Raw genomic sequence first — 19844 nt, forward strand, 5'->3', positions numbered from 1 at the left:
AGCGGAAGAGGCCAGCAACACCTAGTTAATTACATTTGCATATGCAGCTGTTCAAATAGAGCCTCTCTGGTGCCTGCTCTCACCTCGTGGGGGATTTGGAGCAGCTGTTGCTAGACCCGGCAATCTGGCTCTGCCATTGGAGGGCTGGGGTGCGTCCCCGGGACGCCCCCTCAACCATCTATCATTTCAAAGGCCAAGTAATTAGTTATATTTGAATACAAAGAGGGGAAACCTGGCATTGTGTGAACATCCAGGGGCAGCTGCTTATAGTTTGGTTTCCAAGGATACGTGTCCAGGAGTTAAATCACTGCTTGATATTTCTGGAAAAAGTGCAGAAATGTGATAATCAGAATTTGACGCCTGCTGTTTATTTTATAGCACATCCTGCAAGTCGGTGGAGGCTTCCCTGTGATTTTAGGTGGTTGTTTAATTTTCCTTTAAAAACAGAGAAAAAAATACAATTGGCTATCGTGCTGAGGTTCTGTTGAGATCATGACTTAGTTTGTTTTGTTTTTTGGGAGCTGGGTGAAAATCATATGTGGCCCGCTTTCCTGATTCTGCATGCATTTTTCTGAAGCTCTTTAATTCACTTCACCATAAAGACGGGTATTTCAAAAGCAGATGCTAGGCAGCAGAAATATAGGGTGCAGATAATGGAAGGATGGTGGAAAGCTCCAGGATAAAGACTTTCCCCACTTATAAGGGCAATCTTAAGGTGCACGTCAGCCTCCAAAATAGAGATGATAAGGATTCATAGTATTTCATTCCTAAAAGCAAGGACATCCAGGGTGCTTTTTCTTGGTTAAAGATACCTTGGTTAACATACCCTGTTCCACCTGAAAGATTTCGCATATCCAACCAGCCAGTCTGATGCTGTTGCTGCTTTTCCTTTCCCCCTCTCCTTCTTTATTTTCATACCTGAAACAAAACTGAGAGATCCATTAGGAGCAGTGCAAACATCATTCCCTCCACCACATGAAACCATCTGCGATGTGAACTGGCCCTTCCTCATGAGTGCCTGATTACATGCTAGGCTGATCTGTAGCATTTCTGAACCTCAAGAAAATGGCGGGACAGTCACATAAACCAATAGTTTGCGCAGTTGGCCGTTCCTGCTCAGGGCCTGTTTGTGTAGTAGAGGAGAGGGACCAGCTCATGTTTGCTCTTCATTGTGCAACTGCAGCCCTACTGTTGGGCTATGATCTGGGGCCGATGCATTGACCATTTTTTCAAATAAATGAGGAGGCCAATCTTGAGGAAAGCATCTGAATCCACGGTGTTGTGTGGTGGATTTCACTGTCTCATTGCTGCTGTAGATGGTGTTCAGTAACTCTATCCTCCCTTTGGAGTCCTCAAAAAGAAGGAAGGGTGGAATAAATGCCCCCCTCCCCCGCTTTCACCAAAGAAATACAACTGCAAAGTAATTGATTGCCAAAGTGGTGAGTGACAGTGTGGATCTGTGATGCCTGTCCTGTAGATGTACATGGGACTGTAATATTTGGAAATGAGGGACACCTATCATTTCCCTGCATTCATCCTGGTCTGCGGAGTCTGGGCCAGAGACTTCTGTGGTGCATATGTGTTTCATGGAAAGTGCCATAAGCCACACAAATCCCTGGTTACTCGAAAGGTCTTCTCTGTTGCAGTTTTCAGTCTTCCCAGTCGTATTCCTTGATGGCTCAATATAACATTTGATGGCCTTTTCATATTTTGCTTTGAAATGCGCTCCAAAGTTCTGCGGTCTCTCTCTCCCTTCATTTCGAGGGTTCAGATTTGCTCCTTGTCTCTGCTCTCCGTGGATTCTCACCGTGGAGCAGGAGAGACTGCTTTAGGGTGGGTTTATTTACCTAATAAACTGGCTCTTGTATCGTCTAGGAAATGCTGACATTTTTGAAAAAGGAACTCCTAGTAACAGGCAAACAAAGGTCCAGCAGTTAGGTCTGGTGAAACAACGAAATGAAGGTCAGCGAATATTGCCCTCAGCCTCTTTCCCGGTGGCCATGACAGCAGCGGAGGTTTATTTGAAGATCCCAGACTCAGAGTCATTGCTTGCATTGTCACCCATTTGAGCGTTCGAGTCTGTGCCAACAGTTTGGGATATTAATGTATTCCACAGATCAGTGAAAAAAGGAATTCCTCTGCACGTCTTTCTTTTCTTTTCTTTTTTTGTTTTCCCTAATTTCCCCCCTTCTCACTCCTTTCCATACACTTTGTTTGCAGTGCCTTTGTCTGGCGGATGTTGCTGGGCATTTCTAATGAGAAAGCAAAGAATTGTGGAGAGGGAGGGGGAGGGCTGTGTTAGCACTTTTAAAACATAAGGTGAAAGTTTTTTACAAGCTAGGCAGGTGCATAGAAATTCGTATTCTAGTTGGGATTGTGAATGCAAATATACAGTAGAAAGCTCCCTTTCTGACACATAAATCTCATTGATTTGCTTCCTGGAGCAAGAAAATACTTTAGGAAAAATTAAACACTGCTGCTCCACAGGATGCCATGCCTCAGTGCTTCTTTAGTATTCATCCGTGCTTCATTACCACAGCCACCTCTCAGCCCACCCTGAGCAGCTGCTAAAAGGGGCAAAATTACAGCAATTCATACTGCGGGTGACTTACTGCCAGGGAATAATTGGTTTCTGTTTGCAAGGGACATTATCACAGCGAAGCTTGGAAAACAGAAATTGTTTGCTGGTTTTGGGGAGGGGGGTGTTCAATGGAATGTATTTATCAAGATTTTCACAGGATTTGTAGAAAGGGCAGCTCAATGGAAAGAAAAGCTGTTGTTGTTCTTGTGAAGAGACAATTATCTAATAAAGAAATGGGTCAGGCAAAGGAATTTGCACAGGTTTCTTAAACGTATCTGTTTATGCGGCTTCCCTAGCAGGAATTGTACTTAATACTTAGATATTTTTTTAATATATTCTTTGATCCTTCATGGAAATGTTAATGAGACGAAATGGGCTAAAGAGCTCTCCAGACACTGCCTGGAGAGGGAGGAATGAAATGCAGACCCTCTGGAGGGCTTCTGACACACAAGAAGTCCCTTTGTTTCCTGTTTTACAAACCAGAGACATGTCTAAAATCAGCAGCAAAAGAGAGCAGGCTGAAGAGGCAGTGCTGAAGACTAGGCTTTCTATATTTTAAGGGGGGGGGGAATTGTTTGTTGCTGGCTGTGAATGCCTTGGCGTGCTTGATGGGCAGTGTTCTGTGGCTGTTTGAAGTCCAGAATGAAGGTACTCAGAAGATGTGAGCAGGATGTGGTTAGGCCGTCTTTCACTTAGACTTAATTAAGAATCTTGCAGGCTTTGTCTCTTGGGGAGCCTGTTTCTGTGAATAGGGAGCTTGGCCCCAAAATTGTATATACCAGGCCCACTGCCTTTGTGTTGGGTTGCCAAACTGAAGACAGTAGCAAGTGCAGGCCCCATGTTGCTGGAGGTCATCCTCTTGTTCGGAGAAGTGAGCCCACAACCCCAAGAGAAAGCGAGAGGAGCTGGAGGGAGTCTTTCTTAGGAACTGGAGAGTAACCAACCTTTATATATGTGTGCGTGTGTGTGTATAAATAAAAAGCCAGTGGGAGGTAGAAGAGGTTTTGTAACACTTTCCAGCGGATGATTGTTTAGCCTTAAGGAAGGTCAGAGGCTAAACCACAAAGGGCAAACACTTTTCCTCAAGGAGTCAACACTGGGTCCATTTCTGTATGTGGGACTATATCTGGGGTTTCATACCCAGATATTAATGAGTCCAGGTATACAATTTATAACCTATGATGTTCCCTTCTAGACGAGTCAGATTTATTTTTAATACTTTAATGATTAACAAAAAAGATTCATTGTTATTTTGGTTTTTCACAGGAGAAATCCTAGCACTTTGAGAGTGTTGTCCAAAGCTTAATGGCTGGCCTTCCATTTCCAGGAAAAGCCTAAACTCCTGGTTATGGTTTTAGATAAGCCATAAGGCCAGCCCTTTCTATTCATTTGCATGAGAATTAATGCCTATAGAAGTGACCATATCTTGCCTCTCAGTTCATCAGAGGTCTTGGTAGTTGTGACTGTGTTCAGGGGAGAGAAGTCGAACAGGTGAATAGTGAGGTGGCCTGGATAGGCACTTGAAGGACTCTCTATCCTCTATCGCATAGGCTGTGAATATGATTGGATGAGGTAGGTCAGGAGCAGCTGCTGTGTTCCCCTCCAGATGTTCTGACCACCCTGCATCATTGGCAATGCTGTCTGTGGTTGATGAGTTGCAGTCCATAACATCTAGAGGGACCAGGTTGGCTACCCTCAAGGTAGGGGTAATGTCTCTGCTAGAAAAGCAACTGAGAAGAAACTTGGCATTCACGAGGCACAACGATAGTGTCTAACTCTGTGCATTCCTGCATGAGACTGATAGTTTTAAATCTGTTTCATTCTGGCTTTAGGCCAGATTGAAGCCCAGAGACTTCTCTGCTTGTAGTGGACAATCTCAGCTGTTGCTACTATACCTGCTGATCCCATTTGACAGTAAGTAGCATCCTTCTGGTGTGATTCTGCTTCCTTTCTGACGGGTATAAGAGGGTATTATTAACAGCTGTTCAGTCTCTTTCCCCACCATTGTTGTTGCTGTTTTGGGGAGTGGAGATCCACTTGTGAATCAGCGTCTAAAAGCTCTTGTGGTTAGATAACGTGGAATAGACTTTAAGCAGAAGGCAGACAAGACTGAAGATGCAGTGCTTCCTTCCATTCATATTCACTTAAAAGATCAGGTAAAGGTAAAGGTAAAGGTACCCCTGCCCGTACGGGCCAGTCGTGTCCGACTCTAGGGTTGCACGTTCATCTCGCTCAACAGGCCGGGAGCCGGCGCCGTCCGAAGACACTTCCGGGTCACGTGGCCAGCATGACGAAGCTGCTCTGGCAAGCCAGTGCCAGCGCAGCACACGGAAACGCCATTTACCTTCCCGCTGGAGAGCGCTCCCTATTTATCTACTTGCACTTTGGGGTGCTTTCGAACTGCTAGGTAGGCAGGAGCTGGGACCGAACGACGGGAGCTCACCCCGTCGCGCGGGGATTCGAACCACCGACCATTCGATCAGCAAGTCCTAGGCACTGTGGTTTAACCCACAGCGCCACCCGTGTCCCAAAAGATCAGATACCTAACCTAGAAATGTCGCTAGTGGCCATGGGTGCTTTTTCCACTTACACTCAATATTAGCTGCTGCAACTCTTATTGGAAGGTAAGATCTTCCTGGTGCTGGGGGGGGGGGTCATCACTCATACTGGAATAATCTTAAGAATTTGATTTGTTTAATATGCTTTGTGTGAACATGCCTGGAAGCTTAACTTATGCAAAACTTTACTTGTATGATGAGGTCTGAGACACTACCTGCATATTTAAAAATTCCACTGGTTACATGCTTGCTTTTTAAGAACAATTCATGGTGGTTATTTATGAAGTCCTGCATGGCTAGGTCACAGGTATCTCAATAAACACATGCCATATTAAAGTATTCCACGTGTTTGGATCTTAAGGAGAGTTTCCTACTCTGTATATTTCTTTTTCCAAAGAGAGGGAGGCATTTAGTGGAGGCGTTCGTATTGAGAAATTTTGTTCTTTCATAGCAATATTAAAAATAGAACATCGGGGGCTGGAGTTTCTAAGTTTACTCTCAAGCTGAGTTGCTGTAGCCCTTCACTCTCTCTGCCGATACTTGTGCACACAGGAAAAGAGAAAAATATTTGCACATGGATTAACATTTTCTAGAACTTATTGCCATTTGTAGAGCAGGGAGAAAACAACAGGATTAGGCAGAGATTCGAATTAACATACAGTCATTTTGGATTCTGGTTTATGAGGTGAATTCATAGGTTTAATTTGCTGCCATGCAGTTTCCACAATGAGTTGCATTTGGAATGAGTTGCAGTTAAAAAAATTTGGGGGAGAGAAACAGTCAGACTTCTGATTAACTGAGGCAACCCTAGTTAAAACTAAGGGTGAGTGCCCAAAACAAAATCCCTTATACTTTATAGCAGCCTCCCTCAACCTTGGGTCCCCAGATGTTGTTGGACTACAATTCCCATCATTCCTAGCTAGCAGGACCAGTGATCAGGAATGATGGCAGTTGTAGTCAAGGGTTGAGAGGGGCTGCTTTATAGGTATTAGAGTATGACTTGGGACCTTGGGGTTCATTACTACTACTACTACTACGTCTAATGTTTTTCAAAGTTTTAATACATACATGTTCTACATATTTCTTCCATCCATTCTTGTTGAATCCATATGAGCATCTTTCTGTCCTCAGTTACTGCAGAGCAGAGCAAATCCTTCTTTAAATATCTGAAGATTTTTCAGTGCAGAACTGAGATTGGCAATATAGCTTTGCTTAAATTGTACGAGTAATAGCAGCTTCCTACTTTAGGGTTTGGTTGCTTACATCTCACTGTGTTTAAATCCCTTCCCCTCATAAGCTCTTTCAACATCAATGAACAAGGTGGTTCAGTGGATTAAATGTTGGACACCGGAAGCCCTTCGGCAAGTCACTACCTCTTGGCCCTCTTTCTCTATATCTGCAAAAAGGGGATAACCCATGAGTGGATGTCAGTGAATGAATGAGGTATGGAAAGTTCAATTGCAAGTTTAAATAATCAGTTTGCACTCTTGTGGCTGTTTTATAACAACTATATGATCTACTTGTGGAAGCCTTTTGGTTTTCTTTTGTTGTTGATCAGGCAAGGCTCCCCTTTTGGACTCACTGCAGCGCTTGTCCTTAGCAGTTTGCACCAAAGGACTGAGGAAGTAGCTTAGGCTTGGTTGTTTAGGTTTCCTCTCAGTAACTTTATCTGAACACTTTCTGTTCCTATCTACTTTCTCATGGATAATCTCCTTTCATTTTGTTGAACTCTTCCTGTAAAACAGTTTCTGCTGAATAGCACATGAGTAGTGGGCTATTTTCACATCATGCTATGCTTCAAGCTTCCTTCTGTGCATGTAAACCTATAAAGAGGCTCATCAGTTATTCAGCCACAGGTAATTCTCATGCACGCTTAACACACCAAAGAGAAAAGTGTGTGTAAGGAAGGAAGTAGGCTGAGAGGAAAGGGGCAACACTCTTCCCTTATTTTCTCTCTTAACTGAATTTGATAACCAAAGTTACTGAGGACTGCTGAAAATTACAAAATCAGGAAAGGGAGGAGAATATTTGGGCTCCAGTTTGTGGCTGATAATGTTCAAGACTGAATTATAAGGAGGAAAGAACTGGTTAAATCAGGCAGTGTAACTTGGTGTCAAGACAGCCGCAGAGTTTTTTCTAAGCACCCATTCCTGGCCAGGGCATGTATGTGTGTCTTTAGTGGGCATGATCCATTAGAGTGATTTAGCCAGAGATGCATCTGCATTTTGGAAAAGGCTGTTTTTGCAGCAGCTAGCGATGAAGCTTTCTTTTGAACAAATAAGTGTGTTCCTTTCCACCTGCCATACCATTGGTAGAAGAGCATTGGAAGCTTCTGTAAAGGTTCTTGATAGCAGATTATCCAAATGCAGTTGATGAATGTTCACTGTCAGGAGCAGGAGATTTGGAGTCTGCATTTCCCAGGGTCTAATCATCTCATAGGGCAGCTGAGTGTGACTCCTTCCCCAATAATCTACTTAACTCAGTAGTTTTCCCCTCCTGTTGCCTCACAAGGAGAAAGAGGCTCCTAGGCTGTTTGCATGATAAGTAGCTTCAGACTCTTCAAGCCTTTGAAGGGAAAGCTGAGAGTTAATTGTGGCAGCTTGAACTAATGGTTTCCCATGTTTACTGGTAGGTTAAGTGAGAAAGAGAGCTTGAAAAACACCCTTCATTTAAGTGCAGTAATGGGCCTTACAGCAAATTTCAAGAGACAACATGTTAATAACTATTCTCTGATCTGGGGGGAAGTGTTTGCCATGTTCCAAGGCTGATGGATTTGCAGGAAGAGTATGGATAAGTACATCAGGGTTTTCTCTTGGGGGAAATTAACTGGGAGATACTCTTGTTTAACTTTTTAAACATCTGCATAACCACTGTGGAGAGTTACCAGCAAGCTGAGTGACCTTTAGGTGGTAATTGATCATGTCTCACGAAAGTCCAACTCACTGCATGTAAAAATGCCTACCTGTGTATGTAGGAGATACACATACCCACAGGACTCATTTTACAGGTAAACCAAATATATGCTACTCTATAACTATTGTACAATGCTGTGCTTTAGGTTTGTGCTGTTCATTTAAGTTTAGAATCATGGTTAGAAGCATTGTATTTGCCATCAAATGGTGAAATAATTCCTACATTTTCATGCGAAAAACAGCCCAAGAAGTGTTAATATCTTCAGCAGATTTATTAGACTGCACATAATCACGATGTCTGAAAACTTTACATAGAACTTAAATGCTTAAAAATCATCCCAGTTTCCAGGAACATTACAGGATGGTGCACCCTGGGCCACATCATAATATACAGAACTAGCACTGGTTTGAGTTACTTAGGTATTCTGGAAACCAATTTAAGGTGAATTATTTCAAGACACTCCACTCAGGTGTGCAACATGAGCATGGAGCAATTCTGGCAGTAGACTTGTAACAGCTGTTACAAGCTGTTAGGCAACTGCGATCAAATTTGCAAGCTTAAAGGAATGACGCAAGCAACTGTGGCTGAGTGTATCATTTGTATCCCTTTTTTCTAATAAAATTGTGGTGTGTTCTTGGAGTCCCAGATGTCTCTAAATTGCATTGTTACCCAGTTTATAGATCAGTGATTCCTTGACATGGATTGATGATCTAGTAACAGGTCACAGGAGGCTTGTTTCAGCAATGAGCCTTGAAGAGAAGCACAGCAAAAGGTGCTAATGGGGCTTCACTTTAGAAAGTTAGGCATGTGTTGGTGGTTCTCCAGTAGGGCTGCAGGGGTGCGACACAGAGTAGGATATATTTGGTCTTAAGTCATCTACCTGTAAAATGAGTCAGAGAGGTGTGAGATCATACTCGTGATGTGAGCTGGGAAGGGGTGACAGAGGGACCCCATTTTTTGTTTTATGGTATGAGGACAACATGCCAGCAATGTCTGATGCAATTAAAACTTAATAAAGATAAGGTGCGAGCTCATATTGGCTAGATTGAGCTCTATGGCTCTTGAAGCCAAGTTGGCATGATCTGCGCATTCTTTCAGCCCTGATGAAATGAAAAGTGAAGGAATGTTGCATGAAACAAATCAGTTTGGATACTTCAGCAAAATCTCACTTGTGTGCTTTGAGGGTGGAGGGGAATGCATCCCAGTCTGTTTGATTCTCATTGCCAAGTATTCAGTCAGAGATGCTGGAGTCTCTTGCCTCTCTTGCATTAGGCTTGTGTCGGAACTGATGGACAAGGGTTCACCAACAGTCTCAGGACTGGAAAAGAAATGTATATCCTCCTAGCTATAGGACGGCTTGAGTTGCTTAAATGAGGATTTAGGAACATAAATACTGAAGGTTAGATGATGCACTTGTGTTCTCTTGCTTTGTATAATACCTTAGCTTCTGTCTTGAAGAGTGAATATGTATTATCAGGCAGAGCATAAACTCAAAGTGTGTGTATTAGTGGAATTCTTAATATATTATTTAATATCTGCATTTCCCATGGGATGTGTGCATTAATCCATCACACAAAAATCTGTTTGCTTCATAGGTTTGTTCTCTTCAAGATGAAAAATTATGTAGCTGGAATTTTTCATGCTTAATTTCTCAAAAACTGATTTATGATGGCAGTGGAGCTAAGGGTTTTTCATTTGTGATAACAGAGCTATGATGGAAATAGAGAATATGAGCCTGGGGACTGGGTAACCCATACTGAAATGTTTATTGCTGTCTTTGAAATGCAACATATTAGGATGAAGATGTGTCTTGATAAAAGAGAACAGAGCAGTACCAGGCCTAGGGGATATTTTTAGTCTTCCAATAACTGAATGCATTAAAGAGAAATCACTTTCATTGTCATACTGTGATCAAGAATGCAGAAGTATTCCAGGGACCACAAGGCCCATAAGGATCTAATATTTTCAATATACCCTTCTATTTGAGTATAGACCTTTTTTGCATTAACATGGGGAAAAAACCCCAGCCAGTGTATTTCTCCCAAAATATCCTTTCTTTTTGTTGTGCTGATGTAGTCGCCTGAGTCAGGTCTCACTTTTTCTTTTGCTGGAATGTCTACCTGCCTGCTCGTATGTTGTGCAGGAAGAAGACAATAATTCTAGAGAAATTGTCTATTCTGTAAAAGGTTAAGGGACCCCTGACCATTAGGTCCAGTCGCGGACGACTCTGGGGTTGCGTCGCTCATGTCGCTTTATTGGCTGAGGGAGCCAGCGTACAACTTCCGGGTTATGTGGGCAGCATGACTAAGCCACTTCTGGCAAACCAGAGCAGCGCACAGAAACACCGTTTACCTTCCCGCCAGAGCAGTACCTATTTATCTTCTTGCACTGCGTGCTTTAGAACTGCTAGGTTGGCAGGAGCTGGGACCGAACAATGGGAGCTCACCCCATCGTGGGGATTCGAACTGCTGAACTTCTGATCGGCAAGCCCTAGGCTCTGTGGTTTAACCCACAGTTTATGCCACATTTATGGGTGGGTGGTTTTTTGGTTGGTGTGGGGGGGAATAGAGATCAGGTTGCAGTAGCTTGGTTGAGAGCATGCTCAAGTGGCTGTTGCTGAACTCACAACTGGAGGTACTCACTGTTCCAATTTGAGCAATTGTTGTGGCTCAGGAAAGGGCTTTCATGACGGCAAAATCATGGTACAGTCCCAGTGTGAGGGTGCTAGCTAATACAAGCAGCACTTGCGTCTCAGTGCTTCCTGGCTGCTATCTCAGCATGCTTCTGCATTATTGAGGGTAGGGAGGTAACCAAACTGTGCATCTCTTTAGTTATTGTCTTATCTTACTATAGAACGTGTTTGTAAGAAAAAGGTAATCATGCTGCAGCAGTTTGCCTCTTGGCGGCCATGTGAACTGCAGCACAATGAGAGCAGGTGGAAAGAGTGAGAAAATCGTCGCAGTGAGCAAACGAGCAGGTAGCTGAGTGGCCCAAGTGGTCTTTCCCTGCTCCCCTGTCACTGCCACCACCCACCTGCTTGCTTGTTTGCTCATTCACATGCACAAGCAACAAGCTGAGGAAAGTCCAGGGTCCTAGCGGGGAGTCTGGCTGAGCAAATGAGCAGGCCAGCCATCAGGCCTTCATGTGCTTCCTCTTGCTGCAGCCCTTTGCCTGCCATCACTGTCAAAAGGCACACTTCCTCCTCTTCATTCCTCTGTGAGGGGTGGCCAAGGAGGAAATGAGATTGTCTTAGAATTGTAGAGTTGGAAGGGATCCCTGAGGATCCTCTAGTCTAACCCCGTGCAATGTAGGAATCTCAACTAAAGCATCCATGACTGATGACCATTCAACCTCTGCTTAAAAACCTCCAAGGAAGGAGAGTCCACCACCTTCCAAGAGACTCTTCCCAATGTTTAGCTGGAATCTTTTGAAGATGGAAACAACATTTGCTCATCTCGAGTCCACAAGGACTGTTCTCAAATATTATAAACAGAGGCTCTTGAGATTACACTTTTGGTCCACTAATATCCTTATTTGCTCACAGCTTCCCCCATTTCATAGCCAGCAGTGGGAGCTCCTTATGTTTTTGAGCTACAGACTGTGAGCTATAGGCATTTGAAATTATTCTTTTCCCACAACGCTACACAGAGGCAGTTTGTATCCTGTGAGTAATTTTTTTGCTTATGCTTTTTATTTATATGTTTGTCACTGAATCATGTCTGTTGTCTCTTGTTTAGTTTCATTCTATTTTCAAACTAACAGGGCTCTATCAAGTAGTAGTTATGAACACACCTGAGTGTTTGTAAGGGTAGAGGTATGAGTGGAAATACCATAGAGAGACAAAGTAATATCTTTTGACTGGACCGCTACATGAAATGGAAATGTTTCAAAATATGCTCAAAGCAAGCAATCCTCTGATTGGAAAGGTTTGCTCTAAATGGAGGGTTTGAAGCAACTCTTCTTTCTGGAAAGAAAATAGGCCGTCTTTGAAATTCCACTTGGAAATAGCGATGCATATTATCTGGCATTGATTTCTCTTTTAGAAAAGTAGCAACAGATTATATATATATATGATGGAACCAGAAATGGAGGTCTAACAATGATAGATGAGGGGAAACACTTATCTCATTTCCTCTCATTCAGTTGGGTTATGCATGTGGTTTGGGACCATAAACTCTAGGGATTATTTCATCATAGAGACAATAAACATTTTGGACTGAAAACTCACTACACACTTTTTCTGACTGAGTTTGACATGCAGGAATTCTCATGGACTTCTGCTTTTTATTTTCTCTTCTTCTCATTACTTTGCCAGCCAGTCTCGGTGAAAAAGAAAAGAGAGTTTCTTACCAACTGTTGGATTGGGCTGTGAAGATTTTGAAACTGTTGTATCTGCACACATTTATTTCTGATTGGCATTCCTGTAGAGTGATTATATCTTTAATCATTTTAAATCTTTCATACTGGAATGGTGATCATAAATAAATGCATAAAACAGTCTCAGGTGTTTCCGTGATTAAAGGATGCAGCTTGCCTTATTTGATCTTGGAGGAGCTGTTGGGGTCAACGGTTCATACAATAAAGTTAATGGGGGCCTTGGAGGAAGATGTTATTAAATCAAAGGTGCAGGTTGTAATCCTTCTGGGCAGACTCTGTCTTGCACTTGGGATGTCTACAGTGCCTAGAAGAATGACAGTTTTAAAATGTGCACAGGCGTTGATTTAGCACTAAGAACTGTTGTTTACAATACAGCCTGAGTTGGAAACTGCAGCTATTTTATCAAAGTATTATAAATCACTTAAAGCATTTTAAATCAGTTAAAATATGGATAAAAATGGAAGACAAGTTGCACTTCAGACCTGAGCAACATATTGCACTTATGTGACACTAGAAATTTAGACCAGAACTGGTAATTCATGCAGGTTAGGGAGTGGGTGGCACTGTGGTCTAAACCAGTGAGCCTCTTGGGCTTGCTGATCAGAAGGTCAGTGGTTCGAATACACACAACAGGGTGAGCTCCCCTTGCTTTGTCCCAGCTTCTGCCAGTCTCGCAGTTCGAAAGCACACCAGTGCAAGTAGATAAATAGGTACTGCTGTGGCGGGGAGGTAAATGGCATTTCCATGTGCTCTGGCTTCCATCATGGTGTTCCATTGCGCCAGAAGCGGTTTAGTCATGCTGGCCACATGACCCAGAAAGCTGTCTGGCCACATGACCTGGAAAGCCGGCTCCCTTGGCCTGAAGCGAGATGAGCGCCACACCCCATAGTCAACTGTCCAGGGGTTTTTTACCTACCTGTCATATAGGTTCTTGAGATTTTTATGGAGGTGCTCAGGCCCAGTCGTTAATTGAAACCCCACATTATAATTTTATATGGTTCAGAAACATAAAATTGCTAAAAAGAGAAATGAATTAAAAAGCAGTGTTGCACAACATCTGCCTTTGTTTAGCTAATGGCAGGCAGAATTGTAGCAAGAGCGTCTGTCTCTGACTCGGCGCTTGTTAGTTGACAACTGTGTTGCAAATTTCATTTTTAGTTCACACTGGCATCCACAGGAGACACAGAAAATGTATCGGTAGCTTACACAAATAGGTTTTATCTTCCAACTTAATCTAGAGAAACATTAACTTCACTTATGCCTTGCATGGTGTGTTAATTTTGACAAAGCCCTGTATGTTAGGTGGGATTTTGTAGCAGTGCTACTTTCCAGAACAATCCAGATATTTACATTAAAAAATGTGACTTATAAATAAGCATTTACTATTTTATTTAGTTCTTGTGGTAAAGATCCTTTAATGAAATATTGCTACTAGGTTTCCATAATTTGGTCAGTAATCAAGCAGTTCCATTAAACCTGCCTTTTTTAAAATGGATTTTTTTCAGTATGTTATCATCATGTCTGGGGCTATTGTCCATCTGTGCATCACATTTACCATTTATATACCAGTAATCACATCTTTTCAACTTCCAACTTCTGAAATTGAATGGTGCAAAGGGATGTGTTTTTTTTATCACAGATTTGACTCTCTGTTTGGTGCCAAACTTGTTCTAGGAAGCCTAGGTACAGTGGTACCTCGCAAGACGAATGCCTCGCAAGACGAAAAACGCACAAGACGAAAGAGTTTTCTGTTTTTTGAGTCGTTCCACAAGACGAATTTCCCTATGGGCTTGCTTCGCAAGACGAAACATCTTGCGAGTTCTTGCGAGTTTGTTTCCTTTTTCTTAAAGCCGCTAAGCCGTTAATAGCCGCTAAGCCGTTAATAGCCGCTAAGCCGCTAATAGCCGTGCTTCGCAAGACGAAAAAACCGCAAGACGAAGAGACTCGCGGAACGGATTAATTTCGTCTTGCGAGGCACCACTGTATTTATACATTTTCTCAGGCTTCCTGGATAGTTTTTCAAGGTTGCTATTTCTCAGCCTCAGTGCCCCATGTGTAAAGTGTAAGTGACCTACTGGGAACCTCTGTCACATAAGCCTAGTGGGAATTGTAAAGGGAAATTTGGAAGAGAATGTTGGCTGGTTTGAATCAAAGCTGTCAACTTTTTCCTTTTCTTGCGAGGAATCCTATTCGGAATAAGGGAATTTCACTTAAAAAATGGGAAACGTTGACAGCTATGGTTTGAATATGACTGACTTCTGGGGGGGGGGGTCTTTTGGAGACAATTGAATAAGGAAAAACGTGTTCCTTCCTTGAGATTTGGGAATTGGGCTAACAGCCAATCCAATAAGCTTACATACAGACCCTCACCATTGGATGCGACTTTCTGAGTCTTCAGCAACCACTCACCTAAGCCTGCTCTTGATAACAAAAGCGGACGAAAGAGTTAACATTGTTTCCCAAGCTGTAACATTTAAAAAGGAGGACAAAAGTAATAATGTGTCAGTTTCCTTGGTGCAGGAGGCCACGTGTACACTTGAAATGTTTACACTGACACATCACTCAGGTGAAAGAGCCAGGCTGCCACAAAGTAATACAAGACCAATTCCCTAGAGAGGCAGCTGAGGGTATTTACAAATAAGCTACTTTGATGGTGTGGAATATTGACTTAAGTGACTGCAAAAGTGATCACTTACCCAACAGGAAAATGTCAGAAAGGGAAAGGGGGAGTGCATGGGGGAAGTGTCTCTTTAACAGCAACAGCAGACTGGTTTCGGTTAGATTTATGCATTCATCTTCTAGTTCAGTATTGCTAAACTGGTGCTTCCCAGATGTTTTAGACTGCAACTCCATCATCCCTGACCATGAGCTTTTGTGGCTGGGGCTGCTGGGAGCTCCAAAACATCTGCAGGGCCATATTGGCTCTCTGTGTCTTACAGTTTGTTCTCTGATGTCTGGACACTCTGTTAATTAATTGGAGCTTCAACAGGAAAATGAAAAAGAATAACATGGAACGGCAGTTCTCTGGTTGCAGCCAATCTTTGCTCTCAAAAACTGGTGACATTTTGCATAGCAAGAGCAACTTGCCTGGGCATCTTTATCACCCATTCCCAAGGTGTTGAGAAAGCACCAAGAGAACTGCTCACTAACTTGGCAAGACTCTGGCACTTGGAAGCCCTGCAAGGCAGGAGACAGTGCCCATCATTGTGCAGTCCTTCTGTAATGTATGTGAGTGAGTAAAACAGACCCGAGTGACTCATTTCAGGGGTACATTTCTGTTTACATTTGCCATGCACGATTTTGCATATTTTCTTTGGAGGCCTAATTTCAGTCATCATGAAAGTAACTACTTCCCTTTTTTGAGGCATAGATCTCAAATTTGTTCTTTTCCATCCAGCTATACTAGTCTGGCTTTCCCTCCAGATTTCAATCTCAGCCCCCCTTCCTTTTCATCTTCCTTTTATATTTTAACAATTCTACCTCTCAGGCTGTTTGAGGGAGTTTCCCTAGAAATATTATGTATCACAAATTTCTATCTATGATCTTGATCTGCTTTCATTCTCTAAGAATCTTGTATCTTTTGACTACTGATTTTAAATTAACACATAGAATCTAGCAATGAAAATGTATAGGATTTTTAAAAGGCACAGAGAAACATAGCAGACAACTGAAGTATAAATATTCATTGTTTTCCTCCTCTTGTGCAAAGACTGTGCCTTTAGCTACGTCGCAGAGAAATGTACATCCTATCTTTCAGCATAAGTAGTGCAATAAAGAACCAAGTTACATATGGCACAGGACAGCCTTCACCATCCTGATGCAGTCCAGATGTTTTGGATTACAACTTTCATCAGCCCCAGTCTCATCTGGCTCTGCTGCCTGGTGCTGATGGGAGTTGTAGTCCATCTGTAGGGCACAAGGATAGTGAAGGGTGGCATACAAAATGGCCATCACATCTCCAAATATTTTTAGTTTTCTTTTAAAGCTAAGACTTCCCAATTGGACCGGAACACCAGCTAAACATAAAAGTAGCCTTGTTGGGGTCATAGAACTATAGAGTTGGAAGGGACCTTGAGGGTCATCTAGTGCAACCCCCTGCAACGCAGACACCCTGCCCATAGCCGTCCCTGGATGGGCCCGAACCGCCTACCTTCTTGGTTAAACAGCATCTCTTTGTAAAATTAGCCATCAGGGAGGTGGGATGAGAATAGTAGTGGCTCAGATGATCGAGTTATTTGAGATCAGAAGTTAAGTTCCAGAACTCATTTGTGTTTTGCTAATTACTGAAAATGTTCATATGGCATTTTTCATGTGCAAATCTCTTTTAAGCTTCTAATGTAATTTACAATCATATTGCCTTCATTAGTGGAGATGAGCTTTGTTCCCATTTCAAACTAGGGCTGAGTGAGCGGCACTTGTGCAGAATCTACAAATGCCGCTTCTTGTATTACGGCAGCTACACGGGAAGAAACTTTTTTCTACATGGGAAGAACTATTTTATGATGTGAAGTTATTCTTCTAGAAACTTTAATTTTGTATTTGAGATTTATAATAATTACAGAGATAATTAGGTTTTGTTTTGATTCCTTTCAGGGATGATGGTGGTGATCGTACTACTGCTGATTGCGATAGTCGTCGTTGCTGTGTGGCCCACAAAATAACCAATGGAGCTATTACTTTGGAGCCATAGCACTCTGAGGCAAGGAAAATTCAATCTCATTACTGACACTTTCTGTGGACTTGGCTGTATTTGACTCGTTCTCAGTGCACTGGCAGAAGCACGGCTGGTGGAGAAATTCATTTTGCAAAAATCTCTATCCAGTAGGACTTGATATTTTTGAGAATGTTACTGGTAGGAGGCGAATCTCCTAACAAACATCAAAGCATAAATGCAATTAATTCCAATTCCACCTGTCTCTGCTAGGTGGGATCTACAGTTAATCTCTAGAATGCCAAGCTAAGATATTGGAGTTTTCATTCTAACATTATCTTTGAAGCTGAAATTAATACATCTTGGTTTTGAATGTCAGGGCAGTGGATCTGGTGGTATTCAGGCAAACTGCTGCTCTGATCCATGTTCTGTTGCACATGGATATTTGCACAAACCTTTCAGATGCACATAAATCCTGGATAATCTTTGGCTTGAAACAGAACAGTTACTGCTGTTACATTTATATAGACAGGAGCAAATTGGTATTGTTTGGAAAATCAGATGATATTTCTATCCTAAAATGCAAACACTAACACATTATGCTGTGCTGTGTAGTTTTCCTCCTAACTACATTAATAGCAGGGAAGAAACATGATTACCTGAAGCTCCAAAATCTATATTTTAGATGAAAAATTAAAATAGTTGAGAGTAGCAATACAAAAAGTCGCTATTTAATGTTTGCTCACCTCCAGAAATCATTATTTTGCTACATATGTGCCAACTTGATTAATCAATTTACTACAATAACAAGACGGAATAAAACACTTAATTTCTGTATTACTCTTTGGGCACATCATTATTTCATTTTCTGCCCTTCTTTTCTTTTCTTTGTTTTGTTTTCCTGTGGGTCAGGGAAGTTTGAAATCTAAAGAACTTTAAAGACTGCCTCTGGCTGTCAACCCACCTAAGCTCTGATATTTGTTGACTGCATGAATTTTGGGAAATGTTTCTATGAGAACAGTAGATTTTTAAAGAAAGCTGCATTAAGACGTGTGTGCCCACATCCAAGACAGTGCAGGAAGCAGCTGTGCAAATCCTTTTATAATCAATACTTCAGTCTCCAGAGCATGTTGTTTTGGCCATGCTACAGTAAATAGTGAACCTCTAATCCACTGTTGGGAATGGGTGGTATACTGCAAAGGTGAGAGATCCTAGATCAAAAAGATAACCACTGCATGATCCACTGGAAGGAGATGGGTGCATGTGCAATCAATAGCCCTTTTGTTTAAGACTCCATAGAGGTGGTTGGTTCTAGAGCTGCCCACCATATGGATGTTCCCTTACAATAGCCAAAAACAACATGGGAACATAGGAAGCTGCCTTCTACTAAGTCAAACTATTGTTCTATCTGGTTCAGTATTGGCAGCAGCTCTCCAGGCAGGCGACATTGTCAGTCCTACCTGGAGAGGTTAGGGGTTGAACCTTGGACTTTCTGCTTGCAACGCTCTTATCACAGAGCAAGCAAAGAATGCAAAGAAGAATTATCATGCACAGTCATGCAGTGATCGCATAAACATGGCTGAATCTGGTGAGACATGGTCAGCAAAACTATGGATTCTGTTTGCGTTCTTCTGGAAAGTAACAGCACCACTTTCCACCGAAGATTATTCAAACATTTGTGTTGCTTATTACTGGAGGTTATCTTTTGAACCTGGGGGCTGGCTGAAAGTGGTTTTTTCCATAGATTGTTCTCCCCCCACCATCCCCCTTTCTAAGTTGTAATAAAGAAATGAAAGCCAAAAAGTAAGTAAAGCAGCTTTTCTAGAAAGAGAAGCATTCAGCCAGATCTGTATTGGAACCCAAGTTGGTAGAACTGTGTGGTACTGATTAGATGGAGGAAAGAGCAAGAGACATCACCAGACTTGGGTGCTTCTTCCATTACCTTTGGTGTGGCTGGTACTCCCCCATGGCTTCCAGAAGAGCTGGTATGGAAATCTAGTGTTTCATTTCTAAAATGGTGCATGAAAGTGTCATCTTTTGAGCAGGAAGCCTATCCCTAACTTCAGATTTTGGAGAGGAGTTGCTCATGGTTCCTTGGTAGTAAAGGACTTAGTCAAGATAAGTTCTAGCTCCAATTAATCCATGGAGCAACAACAGTTGCAGGTTGGTGTTGCCACTGGAAAAACCTAGCAGTATTTCCAAGCTTCCCAGTGGGACCACCTTTTCAAGAGCAGAACATACTTATTATCTGTGATAATGAGTAACAATACCCAATTATTTCTGCTTGAGAATGCTGGTGTCCAGTGTACTTCCTTCCTTGGTTCAAATATATGCAGAATAATTGGCTTTCTCAACATTAAGGGTGTTTTGAAGGTGAAAGAAAAATGCATTCACTTCAGAACTTCACAAAGGCTGTAGTTACAGCAGAAGCAAAATTCAGTACACATAAAAACAGCTTATGCTGATGTGCTTGCTTGATTCTCCACTTCTGATCTAGTATTGTTGCTGTTTTTCATTACTTTTCGAAACCTTAGAGGGAAGAGTTGTAAGAAATACTTGCTTATTTTCAGAGGAAGATATTGTATTCCCCGAAGCTCACAGAATCACACTGCTAAGTATGTAAGAGTCTTTCGGATCATACCAAAAGCCCATCCTATCCAGCGTCTTGATTTTCACCGTGACCAGTCAGATGCTTAAGAGACGCCTACAAGCAGAATATGAGCACAATAATTAACTCTCACTTGTTTCCCACAGCTCTGGTATT

At 42.2% G+C, this 19844-nt stretch overlaps 1 protein-coding gene and 1 long non-coding RNA gene across 2 annotated transcripts in view; both read left to right on the forward strand.

Annotated features, from left to right (window-relative positions):
• Window positions 1-17917, forward strand: part of STX8 (syntaxin 8) — a 76924-nt gene extending 59007 nt beyond the window's left edge. The window contains exon 8 of the mRNA XM_083487714.1: window positions 17023-17917. Coding sequence (XP_083343840.1) covers window positions 17023-17090 — 68 coding nt within the window. The 3' untranslated portion in view covers window positions 17091-17917. The remainder of the gene's footprint in view (window positions 1-17022) is intronic.
• LOC310699633 overlaps window positions 1-19844 on the forward strand; it is a 116262-nt gene that overhangs the window by 72772 nt on the left and 23646 nt on the right. The gene's annotated exons all lie outside the window — the stretch shown is intronic.

Source organism: Podarcis liolepis (assembly GCF_965112155.1).
Source record: "Podarcis liolepis genome assembly, chromosome: 2".
Taxonomy (NCBI): domain Eukaryota; kingdom Metazoa; phylum Chordata; class Lepidosauria; order Squamata; family Lacertidae; genus Podarcis; species Podarcis liolepis.